The 11,956-nt window shown below is 35.6% G+C and overlaps 2 protein-coding genes across 2 annotated transcripts; both read right to left on the bottom strand.

Moving 5' to 3' along the window:
- Nucleotides 1-4,285: 4,285 nt before the first annotated feature.
- LOC137398260 (uncharacterized) lies at nt 4,286-5,356 on the bottom strand. The gene is made up of 3 exons (XM_068084368.1): nt 5,240-5,356; nt 4,743-4,971; nt 4,286-4,599 (listed from the first exon to the last, which is right to left on the bottom strand). The coding sequence occupies exons 1-3, from the start codon at nt 5,354-5,356 to the stop codon at nt 4,286-4,288; spliced, it is 660 nt and encodes a 219-aa protein (XP_067940469.1).
- A 24-nt stretch (nt 5,357-5,380) lies between these two features.
- On the bottom strand, nt 5,381-5,974 carry LOC137398259 (tigger transposable element-derived protein 4-like). Its single transcript, XM_068084367.1, has one exon. It carries the CDS (start codon nt 5,972-5,974, stop codon nt 5,381-5,383), a length of 594 nt encoding a protein of 197 aa, XP_067940468.1.
- Nucleotides 5,975-11,956: the final 5,982 nt, after the last annotated feature.

Below are 11,956 nucleotides of genomic sequence, written 5' to 3'. Positions count from 1 at the left end.
AGAATGAACAAACTGTTCATCAATAATCCATCTAGATTGTATTCCCAGTTCAAAGGTGAACTGCAGAGGCCAATGTCTGAGCCTCCCCGATCTAGCACTTCAAAGTTCTGAAAGGACATCTGGGAGAAAGAGACTACTCATAACACCACTGCAAATTGGCTGAAGAGGCTTAAAGAGAACCATCAACACACTGTGGCTCAGCAAGGACTCACCATCAGCAAAGAGGACATCAAGTGCAGAGTGCAGCGTATGAAGAACTGGGCAGCACCTGGCCATGACATGATTCAAGCCTTCTGGTTAAAGAAATTGACATCACTTCACACTAGAATGGCTAAGCAGATGGAATGCCTAATAGAACAAGGTGACCATCCAGAATGGCTGACCAAAGGACGAACTGTACTTCTGATAAAAGATCCAAAGCAAGGGCCGATTCCCAAAAACTATCGACCAACAACGTGCTTGCCCACCACTTGGAAACTGCTCTCAGGAATAGTTGCAGACAAACTGGAAGAGCACATGAGTCACTATATGGCCAGTGCTCAGAAAGGAATTGGGCGCAACACCCGAGGAGCTAAACATCAGTTACTGGTGGATCGGACGGTCTGTCAAGACAGCAGGAGAAGGCAAACCAATCTTGCCATGGCTTGGATTAACTACACAAAGGCCTATGACTCAATTCCCCATAGTTGGATACTTGAGTGCCTCAGTATGTACAATGTTCACCCTGCTCTTGTGGCATTCATAAAGATTTCAATGACCAAATGGAAGATGGAACTGGATGCTAATGGCAAAAAGCTGGCGAGTGTACAAATTAAGCGAGGCATCTATCAAGGTGACTCCTTATCACCGCTGCTCTTCTGCATATGCCTAAACCCTTTAAGCAATATGCTGGAGGAGACTCAATATGGGTACCAGGTTAAGAGTGGCACCAAGACAAACCACCTCTTCTACATGGATGACATCAAGCTGTACGCTAACAAAGAAAGGGACATTGATTCGCTAATACACCTCACTCAGGTATACAGCAAGAACATCGGAATGACCTTCGGTATTGAGAAATGTGGAAGGCTAATTCTTAAGAAAGGTCATTCTATGCTCACAGATGGCCTAATAATGCCAAATGGTACCAGCAAAGATATAGAAGAAGGGTACAAGTACTTGGGGATTATGCAAAGCAACATCAACCACGAAGCCGAGGTACATCACAAAGCCATTACCAAATACAAGAAACGCCTTCGGCAGGTCTTACAGAGCCAGCTCAATGCCAAGAACCAAGTCATGGCAATAAATACCTACGCACTGCCAGTAATAAGATATCCAGCAGGCATAATAAAGTGGGCTGAGGAAGCCATCCAAGAAACAGATATAGCAACTTGTAAACTGCTGACCATGAATGGAGCACTCCAACCAAAATCTGATACTACTAGATTGTATCTTGATAGGAAATATGGCGGTAGGAGACTCAAAAGTGTACAGCAGACAGTGAAAGAAGAGGAGCAAAGCATCAGAGCATATGGAGCCTCCATGGCCATTTCAGATAAGTTGCTAGCTGAATTTCAATCGGCTGCTCTTACAACAGACCTTCGCCTTTATGATGAGGAAATTGACTGGCACACAAAACCTCTTCCTGGTGCTAACCACCAACAAAAATCTAAGGTTGGCGATCTTCACCAGTCATATATGTGGCTGAACAAAGGAAAATTAACCGCCAATACAGAGTCGCTAATCATGGCAGCCCAGGAGCAAATGCTCCCAACAAGGACACTCCAAACGAAAATCTATCACACTAGAGACGATCCTAGATGCAGACTGTGCAAAGATGCACCTGAGACCATCCAACACATCATCAGTGGATGCAAGAAGCTAGCAGGAAACGCATACACTGAGCGGCATAATCATGTCGCAGGTGTTGTGTATAGAAGTCTATGTGATGAGTATGGCCTTAATAAACCACAACACTGGTGGGAAGCTCCTGGTAAGGTCAATGAAAATGGCCACGCTAAAATTCTCTGGGACTTCTACATCCGAACTGACAAGCATGTCCTAGCAAACCAACCAGACATAGTGGTGGTAGACAAGGAAAACAAGAGAGCTACTATAGTAGATATAACAGTGCCAAATGACTACAATAGAGCCAGCAGAGAAAAAAAAGGTAGAGAAATATATCCCTCTTGGAGAAGAGATTGAAAAATGCTGGAATGTAAGAACAACTGTAATCCCAGGAGTCATTGGGGCACTGGGCGCAATAACACCAGCGTGTAAAATGTAGCTTGCCCAAATACCAACAACAATCAACTAAGGTGAGTTGCAGAAAAGTGCGCTATAGGGAACAGCTAAGATCTTGAGGCGAGTGCTCAAACTCCCAGGTCTCTTGTAGGAGACCCGAGTTAGAGCAGAATTTGCCACCTATACGGGGTATCCGGGGTGAGTAAACTAATTATATATATATATATATATATATATATATATATATATATATATATATATAGAGTCAAACCTGGATAGTTTGCCCTCGGACATAGCAAAAACATGGTTAACTCGAATGGATTTGCTTGGTCCGTTTCCACAAAATGATAGATGGCTTTATATAACTCGACCTCGGCACCATTAACTGAAACAGTTTTTTGCCAAATTCACAAACGGTTTCCGTTCAATTTATTTTGAAGGAGTTTCCACTAGTCACGGAGCTGAGACTACTCTGCTTTCTTAACGAAAACACTTATAGTACGCTTATAGTGGAAGTATAACCTCCCCCGTACCGTATAATGGAACCAAACAATATATCGTATAAAAATGATTAATAGGGTTGCTCAGACGTTCGCTTAATTACAACCAAGCTATAATCGTTGGAAGGTATTAGCAATAAAAATTTAATAAAGATAGATACAGCATGCAAAAAACATATTGTAACAGTGATTATATGTGGATACATAAAGATAAAATGTCACAAATAGGCTCGCGGCATGACGTCTGCTACAACAGACATCCGCTTTACGATGGCAACACGCAAGCAAAAAATGCGTGGAAACCTTCGGACAAACTTAAAGTACTCGAAAACATCAAAGCCGGGCAAAAGCTATCAACATTATCAAAAAAAAGAAACTCTTCCAAAAAGTACATTGTCAACATGGATTAAACAAAAAGAACGAATAAGATCTTTATGTGACCAAAATTCATTAAGGCTAAGAGATCGTTCAACGTCGCACGATGATTTGGATGGTGTATTATTGACTTGGTCTAGACAAGTGCATAGTAAAGGCGTACCTATTGATCGGCCAATTTTGTTAGAAAAGGCTAACAAGTTTTAAGGACTATAATACTTGTTTAAAATCTATTTCTACAATTAGTCACACTGTTGATCTTTGTCAAAAAAATACCTTGGCACAGACTACACTTGATAAGTTTTTAAAAGAAACAACTGATCAGATGTAAAGCACGCTTTTTTGCATTGGTCATAAATGTTTACTTATGTCCAGTTTTAAAAATTATCAGGAAGAATAGATATTGTTCTAGTGGGCTGAGATTTGTTTGCAGTTTAGGTGCTATGACTGACAAGACGTTTCAAGTTTAAAATTGGAAAAATTGATCTTGAGTGTAACACTCAAAAGAAAAAAGGTCTTCTGAGCATTTTAACTGCAATTAGGTTTTGCCAATTTTAATCTGAAAAAGTTCTGGCAGTCACATCACCTAAAACAACCGACAAGTCTTCAGTGTATAAAGTTATCCATGTTTTACTGTATATATACATATACAGTCAAACATGGATAACTCAAACTTCACGGGACCGAGCAAAATTGTTTGAGTTATCAGAGCGTTCAAGTTATCAGAGCACTGTCACAAGTGCATGTATTTAACAGAAGATAAACGTACATATACAAAATATGTATAAAGCGAAATCATAGATTGCTTGTTGCAAGTTATAGGGCCTCTCATGTAAAGTTTCAAAAGTATTTATCAGGAAGTATAAATATTTTTCTATCACTTGAGAATTGTTTGTTGTTTTAGGTGATGTACTGCCATGACGTGTTCAGATTAAAATTGGCAAAACTTGATCGCTGTTAAAACACTCAGAAAAAAGACCCATCATTTTCCTCTGAGTGTTTTAACAGAGATCAATTTTGCCAATTTTAATTTTAAAACATCCTGGCAGTCACATCACCTAAAACTACAAACAAATCTCAGCTGATAGAAAAATATTTAAATTTTCAGAAAATTTTTTAAACTTCACACGAGTACACATTTACGACCAATGCAAAAATGCATGCTTTACATCTGATCAGTTGTTTCATTTAAAAAACTTATCAAGTGTAGTCTGTGAAAAGATGTTTTGTTGAGAAAAATCAACAGTGTAACTGAGTGTAGATATAGCTTTCAAGCAGTTATTATAGTCCTTGACCTCTATCCTATCTATAAAACGTCTGAGGACATATAAAGCATTGTTTGCGTCAGCCATGGAAGGTGGATTAGTTTCAACAATCTCAGCCTCATCTTCTCCATCAGAATCATCCAGAGTACCCCAAGATGTCACAGACTGCACAATTTCTGCATCACTCAAATGCTCAGCAACAGTGACGTCTGCATCAACCGCTAAAAGCTCATCTGCAAAACAAAACTCTATTTTAAGGGAAAGTAACACTATGTTTAAAACATTTGTTAGGCACTATTGACGGTCATAAATGTAGCCCTTTATTGGGTCGAATTCATGATAATTTAACAGCATAGGCTATTTCAAGATTACCTACTTGCTGTCACAGTTGATGCAGGATCTATGGTATGTAGTAGCAGATTTAGATTTCTCACAGTGTCACCTTCTTCATTATCATCAACAGTTGAAGTCACATCTGTTTGATCAAGGTTGGTATGACCAAGCCTGTGGTGAAAACAGCGAGCTATGGTTTCTTTCGTGACACAGTGCCATGCTTTGTGCACCCAGCGTATAGCTTGTAAAACATTAATATATGCATCTGGCTTCTTTCCATGAGTGTCAATGTAATCAACGGTAAATTGCAAAACTTGCTGATGATAGTAAGATTTGAAATTTTGAATAATTCCTTGGTCCATAGGTTGCAGCACACTTGTGGTATTGGGTGGTGTGAATAAAAGCCTGATTGACATACACGTAAGCCTATTCATAGTTGGGTGTGATGGACAGTTGTCAATGATGAGAAGCACTTTTCTGTTTTTTTCTGGTCATCCGCTGATCAAAATCTCTTACCCATGCTTGAAAGATGTCACTCACCATCCAAGCCTTCTTGTTGTGGTAATACTGACATGGAAGGTTAGTAACATTTTTGAAACAGCGGGGCTTTCCAAACTTTCCTATTACAATAGGAACTTCCTTCTCGGTGCCCGACATGTTAGCACAAAGTGCCACAGTCAGTCATTCTTTTGACAGCTTCCCTCCACTACACTTCTCCCCTTTAAAGTGCAACGCTTTGTCAACCATGAGCTTGTAAAACAACCCGGTTTTGTCCATATTGAATATGTCATCATAAGTATACGTTTGAAGTAATGGAGTTAGCACCTCTTCCTTCCATTTTTCCACCTCTCCAACATTAACTGCAGCTGACTCTCCAACAACTCTCTGACCGCCAATATAATGCCTTTTCTTCCACCTGTCGATCCAACCGCGAGAAACAATAGTATCTTTCCCTAAAGCCTGTAAAAACTTGTTAGCCTTTTCTAATAAAATTAGCCCATTGATAGGTACGCCTTTACCACGCATTTGTCTCAACCAAGTCAATAACACACCATCCAAATCATCGTGCGACGTTGAACAATCTCTTAACCTTGATGAACTTTGGTCACATAACGATCTTGTTCTTTCTTTCTGTTTAATCCACATTGACAATGTACTTCTCCGAAGATTTTCTCTTTTTGATATTGCAGATGGCTTTTGTCCTGCTTCAATTTGCTCGATTATTTTAAGCTTTTCAAAAGGTTTCCACGCTTTTCCTTGTTTTCGTGAGGCCATTGCAAAGCGGATGTTTGGTATAGCGGACGCCGGGCCACGAATATATTTTTGACATTTTTTCTTTATATATCCGCGTAATTATAATCACTCTTACGATATGCATTTTGCTTGTTGTGTCGATCTTTATTAAATTTTTATCGCTAATACTTTTTAACGTTTTTAGTTTGGCCGTAACTTAGCCGACACGTTAGCGACCCCATTAATCAGGTTTTATACGGTTTCTTAATCAGTTCCATTATACGGTACGGGGGAAATATATATACACTATATACATATAGAGAGCGCTTTCCTCGCTAGGAAGGCAGAGTAGTCGTAGCTCCGTGACTAATGTAAATTCCTTCGGAATAAAACCAACTTCGGTTTGTTTTAAGTTGGTTCCTTTGGCACAAAAATTGCTCGAATTATCAATGTTAAGTTCGAGTTATCTGTAGCAATTTACCATTACGTGGGAACGGACCAAAGAAACCGTTCGAATTAACCATGTTTTTGAGCTATCCGTGGCCGAGTTATCCATGTTTGACTGTATATATATATATATATATATATATAAATATATATATATATATATTTACATATATATATATATTTATATATATATATTTATATGGAAATTGGTTGCAATTTTATTTCGTTATCTTTATTTTTGTAAAAATAATTATTTGGGATATAACTTTTGCTTGTCAATAAGTCATAGATTTCAGCTTTTTGAATTATGAAAAACTATTAATTATCAAATTTTTTGATAATGCTAAATTAAAATCTATACACATCTAGTGTTTGATATGTTTTGAATAGTTCAATATTTGCTCTATTTCAGCAAAATTGGCTGCATTATGTGACAACCATCGTCAGCCAATGCATGTCTACAAGCCAGTTAACTTGTTGACAATCTTAGGTAGTTAGTAAATGAACTGACAAAACTGAGTAACCTGGTGATGCCTTTTTCAAAGGACAAGTAAATGTACTTACACTGGTTATCACCCAAATATAGCAACACTGCGTAGAGTTGAGGGCAACCAGTAGCCAAAAACATACTCCGATGCTTATATATAACACATCTAGTGAAAAGGTTTTTGTTTACCCTAATATAAAATTTGTAGCCAGAAAAACGTATAAAAATAATTGACAGATAAAGTTGTCATTTTCATCTCATAAATACTAAATTTGTTCATTTATATGTGTATTGCATGCAATATTACTATATTTTATTGTAATACTATGAATACCTCCTAATATTTTAGATAAACTTTGGTATTATGGTTTTTTACGCATATAAAAGTTTTTAGATAATGTACCTCTCTTTGCTAACAGTATTTCATATACTGTATTAGTAAGTACTGACCATCATTATACTCTCCCAGTAAACACTCCCATCAGAGAACAGCGTGTCTAAAGATTCTTTAAAACACGCTGTTACTTCTAAACTGGTTAATGTTTTACACAGATCTCCAACAGATTTCAGCACAGTGTGATCAGTGATTGTTAGATTATCTAACACTGAAACAGTAACATCAAGACATAATAGTTATAGTTAATTGGTTTCACCATCACCATCTGTTAGTCCAGTAAGATTCGTATGGTATACCTCATAGCTTATTTCGGTGAAACCATATTGCACAGTGAAATCACTGTTTCAAATGGTTTAATATTTAAATTTTAATTTTTTAGACCGAATGTTCATTTTTAAACGATTTTGTTTATGTCTAAAAAAACCATATCATGGTAATAGAATAAAACAACTTTTACCCCTAAATCTACATTGAATTCTGAAAAAAGTTTTCTTCCCTTTAATAATCACCAGCTCTGCATACATGTAGGTAGCTGAGCATGAATCAAAGTCAAGTGGAAATCATGTTACTTGTAGATATTTTAATAACATACTCCATGCATTTTTTCACATAAAGTATGCTAGGAAATGCAAAAACTTTGGCTCACACTAATTTTTGAGCAATTGTTTTGCAACTTTATGTTACAAAAATTGTTTAAACAGTTGTTTAGAGTTAATATTATCCAGTCAAAGTAGCATAAATAGGTGACATTTTGTCACTGTTGTAGGTGATAAAAAAAACCTCCTCAAAAAAAGATTCATGATCAAGTCTGAAAATGGTAAAATAAAATCTTAGCTACTTGATATTTATTTATTAGTATTGAGTGTTTTAACAATTAAACGTTTTGCGCTGCTGATATTCGCCTAGAAAAACATTTTTAGATCTAGTTATTTACTCTGTTTATTATTATTTTGTTTATGCCTAAGCATTATTTAAACTTTATTCAAAGTTTATTATTTGTTTAATTTTTGCTTAAAGTTTGTAGAATTTCCAGACAAGAGCGATGAAAATGTAAAAATACTGTATACTCATTAATGAGCAACTCGCTAATCTATTTTCACTACAAGAACATATTATTACAAGTAGTAAAAAGGAAAGAAATTGAAACAACCAAAGACTGCAAAATTTTTTTGCCGTTTTTATTAGTTAAAGACAAAAAGAGTCTGCAAGACAAATTACCTTTTCTTGTTGGCAATAAACTTACACAGAACAAAAAGGTTTTACCTTCAAGATTTAATGTTTCAGGTATTTCCAATATTGTGTGGTGTCGCAACATCTGGGCAAAGATTGTTTTAGTAGCTTGACCTTTAACGTATATTTTTATTTTGCGGTCAATCCATTTTAGCCTAAAATTTGATAACTTTCTATTAAACAAATGAACATCTGAGTATTATAATAGAAAAATTTACTTCATTGAATAACCTAATCTCGTTTTTCACAAAGTCAAGCTTATAGCAAATGTCACTATGCTGTTGAAGTGTGGTGATCAAGCCTAATTGAGTGTATTTTTAACAATTATAAAACTGATGACTGCAGCAGCAGGTGTCACAGTTAACTCATTTTTTCACTTGGAACATTTATATATTTATCTATACTCTGAAACTAGATGCAAGTCCTCCAGAACATTAACAATTACCAGCAATATTATGCAAGAGGAAACTATTTTTAAAGTTTGCTTTTAGACAAGCAGTTATTTACCAGAAAATATCATAACTAAGGTTATGTTAGACAACCACTTTGAACAACCTGACATAATTTATAAATAAAATCAACACAGCTGTTACTAGTAAAGTATTGCAAGTTTACTCTAACAAATACTCAGATATGTTATTTTAGATCATGTCAAGTATTGGTGATGTGATTTGCTATGAATAGGATTTATTTTAAAACTTCAACCACCCTTTTAACAGATCAGACAAATCTAATTTCATGAAATATTTCATCTAGAAGTTTTCATGTATTTTTACTGCACTCTAAACACTATAAAGCTACACCAGAGTAAGTAAACAATGTTTGAAAGGTGCACTAAAGTATTGAAAGAATGAAAGATATTCCAGAGTTTACAAACTGAATAATAGTTCATACTTCTATTTTAAAAAATTTCAGTACCTAAAAGTATTTAAAAAAATTCCACAGTAATGCAAGTTTTATACTTTGTCCTAATTTCTCAGTCAAATTTAAGCTTGATTGGATGTTGTTACTAATTTTACAAAATATACTTGGTTATATGTTTATAATGTTACCTAAATTTATTTGAATACAACAGCTGGGTTATTATATATGCTGTGATACCCTTACATAACTATTCAGATTTTTTCCCATATTAAACATACGAATGAACAACTTTATCTACATATTTTTTAATTCATGAAAATAGTATTGGGAATAATGAGCTTTTGAATAATTTCATGTTATTTTTATACCTTGGATCATTTTCCTTCATTATTACTTTACTATTTGACACATAGGATATTTGCAGACTATCCTTTTGTTATGAGATTGTGATATTCTCATAAGATAGAACAGTAGAATGAATATTTCAAACTCAAACAATGTTGAAGTCTCGTCATACAATTTTCAACATGGCCTTTTTTTGATCATATTTCACTTGAATCATTGGTGAAATATGTTCTTATAACCTTTAAACAAAAGCCCAATGTGCACCAATAACTTCTGAGGAACGACAAAACTATGCAACAGCCACTTCAAAAAAATCAACCAGGCACTTTCTAATTCTGGGCGATGGTAAAATTTGTTGTAATGTTTGAAAATGGCACATGATTAACAGTTTTACCTTTAGGTTTCAGTCATTTACATTAAAATATATTCACAAAAAAACTATTTCAGCATTTCAGACATTTGAACACAGTCAGCTCAACCTAAATTTTCTATCATATGAAAAAAATTAGGTTTCTTCTAAATCGAGGGTCAGTCAATAAGTCGTGGAAATTTTGTCATAACATTTTGTTACAATAAGATATAGCCACAATTTTTTGTTCAATTTTTAACATAATTCCTTATTTTTCTATGCACTTGTTCCGGCTTTCTAAAAGTTTCTAAATTTCAGCAGAATAAATTCTGTCCGCTGGGTTCTAAACCGTTCACGCACAGCTTCCATGACGACTGTATCAGTAGTGAAGTGCCTGTCTCTCATGTGGTTCTTTAAAGGTCCAAAAAGATGAAATTTGCTTGGCGCTAGATCTGGACTATGAGGAAGGTGTACTAACACCTCCCAGCCAAGTTCCTCAATCTGGTCATTGTACGGGCAGCCGTATGTGGGGAGGGGGGGCATGGTACTGGTGGACGCGACATCTGTATTCTGGAGGCCTCTTCTCTTGTTTGTTATGTCGTGCTTCACCACAGCCTGGAGCTCACAGTAGTTTTTAAAGGTAATAGTGTTACCTTGGCTTTTGAAATCCCAACTTATAAGATTGTTTCAATCACAGAATACTGTGAGCATTACATTCTGTGACGTTCTCTGAGATTGTAACTTCTTCTTTACAGGAGAGATAGTCTTCTCGCCGCTTTTTGAGTTCATCAACCCACCAATAGCAGTTTGTATGTGACATACCGCTTTCCCCATATTTTTTTGGTTATTTTTTGTCTGTGACTCATGTTCACACACCTTCCGCTCACAAAAATCTTATAACAGCTCTTCGCTCTATGAATGAGCATGTTTTCAGCTTGGCGGCCAATTTGAATATAAATAATATCAATTAGTTGAATTACTAAAGTGGTGAATTTTTGGGTAAGTGTTAATAACTCTTATTTATGACAACCTAAAAAATATCAAACTGCTAAATAAAATAGAACAAAAGTTATGACCAAATTCCCACTTCTTATTGACTGACACTCGTACATGCATTTTTCGGTGATAAGCAACCAATGAAAACAACTATTTATTACGACTAAGAACTTTCTCTTTTTTGAACACCTGTAGTTGTTAGTTTTTTCTTGATTATCAATTGCAAACTACAGACTATGGAATACCAACTGCAGAATGTCAACTGCTACCTACCGACTATCAATTATTGTCCATCACTTATTGACTACTTGCTACCACCATTTTAATATTGAATAAAATTTACTGACTACCAATTATTGACGGTCTATCAGCAACTGCTGACTTTTGACTTTCAAATAATATATATTATCTACAAACAACTGCCTTTCAACTACAAAGCTACAAGTTCCCAACTATCAGTTGGCAACTGGTAGCTTTGATGCTACATGTAAGGGCTACTTGCTAACAACTAGCAGCTTTTCAACTCCCAATCTCTTATTTTTGAAGTTGTAAAGCTATAAACCTTCTTCTTACTGCTTCACTTAGCTATTATCAGCTTTATGGCAAGTAAAATACTTTTACAGAGATTGCTTGCTAAAGTTCTACAAGCATTCTTCTACCAGCTCTTAGTGGTCTGCATCTTGTTTGCTACTGATCATCAACCAACTCTTAAATTTGGTCAGCTTTCCAAGCCAATACTAGTTTAGCAGCAAGTAAGTCAACAATAAGCCAACCAGTGTTAAGATATAGACTTTAAAGTTACATTACAATGTAAAGATTACCAGTAGCTTTTGAAAAATCTTACAACAGTCTGATAGTTGTTTATTAAATTGAATGATAAATTTAATTATAGATCTAAAAAAAAAGATG

Source organism: Watersipora subatra, chromosome 6, assembly GCF_963576615.1.
Source record: "Watersipora subatra chromosome 6, tzWatSuba1.1, whole genome shotgun sequence".
In the NCBI taxonomy this organism is placed as follows: Eukaryota; Metazoa; Bryozoa; class Gymnolaemata; order Cheilostomatida; family Watersiporidae; genus Watersipora; species Watersipora subatra.
This window is presented reverse-complemented; position numbering and strand designations above follow the sequence as displayed.